The sequence below is a fragment of the Amphiura filiformis genome, chromosome 9, assembly GCF_039555335.1.
Source record: "Amphiura filiformis chromosome 9, Afil_fr2py, whole genome shotgun sequence".
Taxonomy (NCBI): Eukaryota; Metazoa; Echinodermata; class Ophiuroidea; order Amphilepidida; family Amphiuridae; genus Amphiura; species Amphiura filiformis.
Genome location: NC_092636.1, coordinates 18,659,643 through 18,665,642, shown reverse-complemented (window position 1 = coordinate 18,665,642; position 6,000 = coordinate 18,659,643). Strand labels below are relative to the sequence as shown.

Sequence of the window (6,000 nt, the reverse complement as noted above, 5' to 3'; positions counted from 1 at the left end):
GAAACTGGTCTTATTCCTTACTATTGTACTTACTCTTTGAGAATTCGTCGTCCGTATTCCATAGTGGCGTATAGTGGGGCGCCGCGAATAATCACCGTTTCTAGAAAATCGGGTTTGAAGATATGCCAATTTAAAATCGGGTTGTTTAAATCAGACATTCATTATATTTTGTAAATGATGTGAAATTTCTGTAGTAAACTAAATAGATTTTATTGTTATATATTTTTCAAAAGAAATAAATACATACTATTGCTGGCAAACTGTCAATAAAACTATACGTCACTATGGAAAACGAACAAAACGCAATACCCTAACCTTACGTTAACCGTACGCCACCTCGGTCGCCGTGTAATCCCTATGGCGTTACTTTTCGTCTTTCGTATTCCATAGTGGCGTATAGGTCCGATACGCGTACGCCACTATGACATACGATGTTTTTCATTTTTGCCGATATTTCATAATTATATAATGTGTATAAAAAGTGGCTTATGGTCGATACGCCACTATGGAATACTAAAAAATGTCACTTTGTAACTATACGCCACATTTAATTAATTAATTACTAATTAATTAGCTAATTATGACTGATGAGACTTAGAAAAATGAAAGAGAACATCATTAAAAACATATGTGCCTATTTTCAAAAAAATGACCAAAAATCACTATACGCCACTATGGAATACAGCCGACGAATTATTACCTGTGCAAGGATCTTGTAATCATTCGCACATATTTCTTGTGCTGGGTGCCAATTATTGGGCTGTGAATGTGGTCTAGGAAGCTATTCCATGTCAGTGCATTTTGCTGTTGTGTCAGTTGGATAACTGCTTGCTTATAGTAGAGTATTGAAGTAAACCTGTGCGTAATTTTGGTTCATTTTGATGGACAGAATTTTAAGATATGACCTTATGAGCTTAGTTTAGTTTTCTTTTTAATTCTTACTGGATCAAAGACGTGTGTCCTCTTTAAAGATCGTGTTACTGAAATCTAGAGGTACTACACAAATTAGATACTATAATATAACACCGAATTAAAAAAGACTAGTTTGCGCATGACGACCTGTCAATCAGATTAAAAATGCCGTACTGCGCAGGGCAGTAACCAATCACATCGCGCCTTTGCCTTGACGTCAGGCGCAAACTAGTCTTTTTAATTCGGTCTTTAATTACATATGGTACTTTTGAAAAAATAGGCTACAAATTACTTATTCGACCCCAAACAGCGAATTTTCTAGTCAGAAATAAGTGACACATGCATATAAGACACATGGCGCATGTGGTATTTAGAATCGAGTAATGAACTATCCACTAGTCTCATTATGGAACAGACATGCGGAAGACCCGGGAAATTTAAAATGCAGACCAGCATTTTAACACGTAGAATTGGCTATAATTTCTTACTTTATTAATATTTCTATCTGAACTCACCAGATGAATTAATAAAGAATGAACATCTCTGACAAGTCGGTTTTGCTTTTCGCCAGTGACATTTAATTTCTTATTTTATTAATATTTTGATCTGATCTCACTTTATGAATTAATAAAAAAATATCTCCGGTATGTCAGTTTTGTTATTCAGTATGTTTCCGGCTCAATACCCTGGCTTTGCATATTAAATTTGCGCGTGCGCAGAAGTCTGCCAGAGATGCAGATCTGTGCAAGTGAGTCAGGCAGAACCATAAATAATAGTAATTTGTTAAAATACATATTATTATCTTTTTATTTCTGATACCATCAACTCCAAATTCTGGGTAATGATGTTTTGGGTGATAATATATATGGGATAATGTTCTCCAACTGAACAATATTTTAAAATATGAAATAAAAGCTAACCTTCTGATTTAAAGATAAAATCAAATATGACACATAAGTACTTGATGACAAGATGGCGCTGAATTAGACGTTAAACCACCATCTTACAAGTACTTTGTATTTTTTCGAACGCTACTTATGACTAAATTGAAATCGACGAGCTTAGATGACCTCTCCGAAGTCCAGTGATGTAAAAGATCTTCGACCAAGTAGCCTACATCTGGACCAAACACATGGTTCTGTTTATCCCCGACAGATTTCTGCCCCAAAGTTAGATACCTATACTAATAGAAATAATGCTATAAACTCACCGAAACTCCAAGAAAATTCACGTTGTATAAATTTTTGCGGAATATTTCAGTCATGTTAGCACCTGTTGCGTATTCAAACTGGTCCAGAGTTTCCGGAGTGATATCAGCAATGGAGGCATTAAGAGCCAATGCGGCGGCCCATACGGCGTCATAGGCATAAGTAGGTGTTTGGGTTACCGACCCTAAATCAACATTTGTCTCATTCAGCATCTTTTCCCGATACCATTCGGCTGTCTGTAATTAAAAAAAAATCAAAGGCATAGTGTGGTCAAAATACTTTACAGCTATTTTATACTACAACACGAATTCATATAAATTTTAGGGATGAAATCAAAACTGGAATGGCGCGGCGATTGACCGCCGGTTCCGTCCAGTTTATATTGTTCTAAATAATGGAAACCGGATGGAACCGGGCGAAACTGGTGGTCAACCGCGGTCGAGTTTTGATTTCATCCCTTATCACGGTTATTGTGCTAACCACATAACAACGTCCAAAATAAGCAATCGAATATCATGTAAGACAGTTTTGTCGCGCCAACGGATGTGCTTTGTTTTCATAAACCATTTTCGTTATACCATGGTATGACATTTTAAAGTTTTTAAGCATATAGCTGAGAATTGGATTTCAAATACCAAATGCTAACAAGCTTGTGTGATATTGTTTGGCAATTTACTTGATGATGCTTGAATTTGAAGTATGTTGACTTAGCTTTGCGATACCGACATTGCCATGATTGTGACAGGCAACTCAAAATAAGTTGTTAAGATCCAGTTCTCTAAACACTTTCAATTGGAACACATTTAAAATCTAGACATAAAATGTGCGTGAGCCGTGCTGACTTAACGTAACTCATGATTATGTTTGGACTTTCCAATAACAACGTGCCTGCCATGCAGGAGTAACATTTCAAAGCAATCATGTTCTTCGTTGACAGAAAGCTATGTCATAACCCATTTAAAAAGCAATCTCGAGCAGGAACGAATTGTTTTCATTTTTTTTTCAAACTTTCAAAAGCTTAGGTTTAATCACCATATTTCCCACCTAAATGTCAAAGGCATCAAACGAGCAATCAGAAGCCTATTAGGCCTTTTACTTCGGTTGCGGGGATTGTACGGATTGTCAGCTTTTAAAAATATAACAAACACCGCGTTTCAAACGTTTTCACCAAAAAAGTTGACCATTTCAAAAGCTTAATGTTTATAAATCACTATATCTTTATTTTGAGCTATATTATACGGAGTCAAACAAACAGACATAAGTCAATAGGCCTATTGGTTCGGCTGTTTTCTGGACAGGATTTGTTATTTTACGCATTGAATCTCACGATTTATACAATCAATAGCGACGTTCAGAGCACTACCTAAACACTACACATCAATATAAGACATTACTCTATCAGCACTTGTCTTCTATGCCTCTATATGCTGCTTCCAGTGTTTCCTCTCACTTCATATTAGCCGCGTTTCTCTGACACTTAAGGACATCCGAGGAAGCTTCGATTCCTTATAGAAGTACTCGGGATACAATGGTGCTAGATACACTTAAAGGAGGTTTGCTGAATAAGGTGTTTAAATGTTACTCTCTCTATAGCTATCAATTTACTGAGCATGTTGGTTTTCGTGCATTTTTTGACACATAGTTATTCCACATAATTTATTATTGTATCTTCCTATGGTTACACAACCATATTCTTATTGCCAGTTATTTAGCGACCCATAGCAGGGTTACTAACCCCAAGCTGACCAGTAACCCTGCCCTCAGCAACACAGATGTCATTCGTAATTCAATACTCATGATTGTGTATTGAATACAGCTACTACCACCATGGATGGAACCCCGACCTACAGTTTTACATCGGGGACACCGCAGTAATGGCGAAGTCGGATAGGTGTATACTACATAGTGGAGTAGCTGTTGTTACTGCAGTGCTACTCCAGCGTGGAGTATATTCCAGCTTGGAGTAGCCGCTAGCCGTGTAGTATCTCTGCTTCGTGCCACCCAATACCTGGCCATAAGAATATTAATGTGTATTTTCCCCCATTTTTCAATTTTTTCGGGAAAAGATTCGGGACGTTTAATTGCATAATTATTGCATTGTAAAAAGTTAATTTTAATGATGTAACGGTTTAAAAAAATTACTTTTTATATGAGAAGTAGTGATGTCGCAAAATAAAGTAGCAATGTAAGTTAAGTCAGTGTATTTAGTGCATTGTATATTGCTAAGACGTTGGGCATATCTTCAGGATCGCTTTTTTGTGTTCATTTTTTTTCAGTCGCAAAAGAAAACTGACGACGGGCATTTCCGGCAAGAAATTATTGTCAAATAAACTAAACTAAAATGTACATTGCAAAATTACTGCGACATAAATTATCATAAATTATGAGCTAGAGATACCTGTCACAGGCTGTCAGTAACCTTCACTATCATTGTTTTGAGAAAATAAGGAAATATACTGGATTCGGTCAGCATTTTTATGAGATAAACGTCCTTAGCTCACGGCTGATGCATTTGACCTTAAGGTCGTAATTGGCAATTTGCATCCACTTTTCGTATGTAATTGCGTAAAAAGTGGATGCAAATTGGCAATTATGACCTAGAGGGTTTACCTCGTCATTGTCAATTTCGATGGAAAGCTAAATATAATGTTTTGATAGAAATTCGTGCTTTAAATTCCCCAAGCATAATACAAGGAAAAACACCAATAATTGCACTGCGAAATCGTATCGAGATTTAAGTCACTCGATCTCTGGACCTAATGTCCGAAGATTAAATGACTATTTTGCCATAAATATGTTAAGGGATCTGGAATGAGCGTTTTGAGCGTTTCGACAGTATTTTTTGTGGGACATGAGAGTACATTGCATTCTGAATACGAAGAATGTCTTTCTGATATCAAATAATTTTCATTTTTGAAATTCACGATATAATACAAATTTTATGACAAATTATTAAAATTTGATATTTTTCACATTTTTGATATGTAACAGTCCTCGAAATAAATTTTAAAATCTAATGATATATTCTTAAAGTGTATGTAGCTGGGAGGAAAAGCCGATGATTGCCAATTGAAAATTGTGACCTTTCATATTGAAGATATGGATTTTTTCCCCAAAAAGACCTAATTGTTTTTTGTGCTTTGGGAAAAAAAATCCATATCTTCAATACGAAAGGTCAAAATTTTCAATTGATCGTCGGCTTTTCATCACACCTACATACACTTTAAGTATACATCATCTGATTTATAAAGTTTACTTCGAGTACTGTTAAATATCAAAAATATCAATTTTTAATCATTTGCCATAAAATGTGTATTATTAAAATTATTTGATATCAGAAGGACATTCTTCGTATTCAGAATGCAATTCGATATGTCTGATGTGCTCTAATGTCCCACAATAAATACTGTCCAAACGTTCATACCCCATCCCTTAAAGCTACATGAAATTTGAGGCACGTTGTTATGGTTCAGACTCGCTTAACGCTTGTATCTCGCATCCTAGCAATTAAGACAACGCAATCACATGTGTAAGTTGATTACAGTACGCCAGGAATTGCATACACAATTAAAATACCAAAGATACGGGCTGTATCAAAATGATTGGTATCCAACACTTCCACTGCTTATTAACAAGAGTGACGTATCGAAATACAACATAAAAGTTGCCTAATGTATATATAATGTAATGTTATTCATAAAACTATTAATTATGGGACCCAATGTTACGTTTGGGAGAAACAGGATTGTCAAAAAACATTTAATTAAAAAATGCGTTCCAATTATTTTGATACATCTTGTATTGAAATTGCATAATTAGAGAATAAAGGTATTGGTTTTAGCCACTGGAGCACATCTATCGCCTCATATAACACTAGACT

At 35.5% G+C, this 6,000-nt stretch overlaps 1 protein-coding gene across 1 annotated transcript in view; it reads right to left on the bottom strand.

Moving 5' to 3' along the window:
- LOC140160717 (gamma-aminobutyric acid type B receptor subunit 2-like) overlaps positions 1-6,000 on the bottom strand; it is a 350,390-nt gene that overhangs the window by 276,162 nt on the left and 68,228 nt on the right. The window contains exon 7 of the mRNA XM_072184013.1: positions 2,123-2,356. Within this exon, the coding sequence (XP_072040114.1) occupies positions 2,123-2,356 (234 nt within the window). The remainder of the gene's footprint in view (positions 1-2,122; positions 2,357-6,000) is intronic.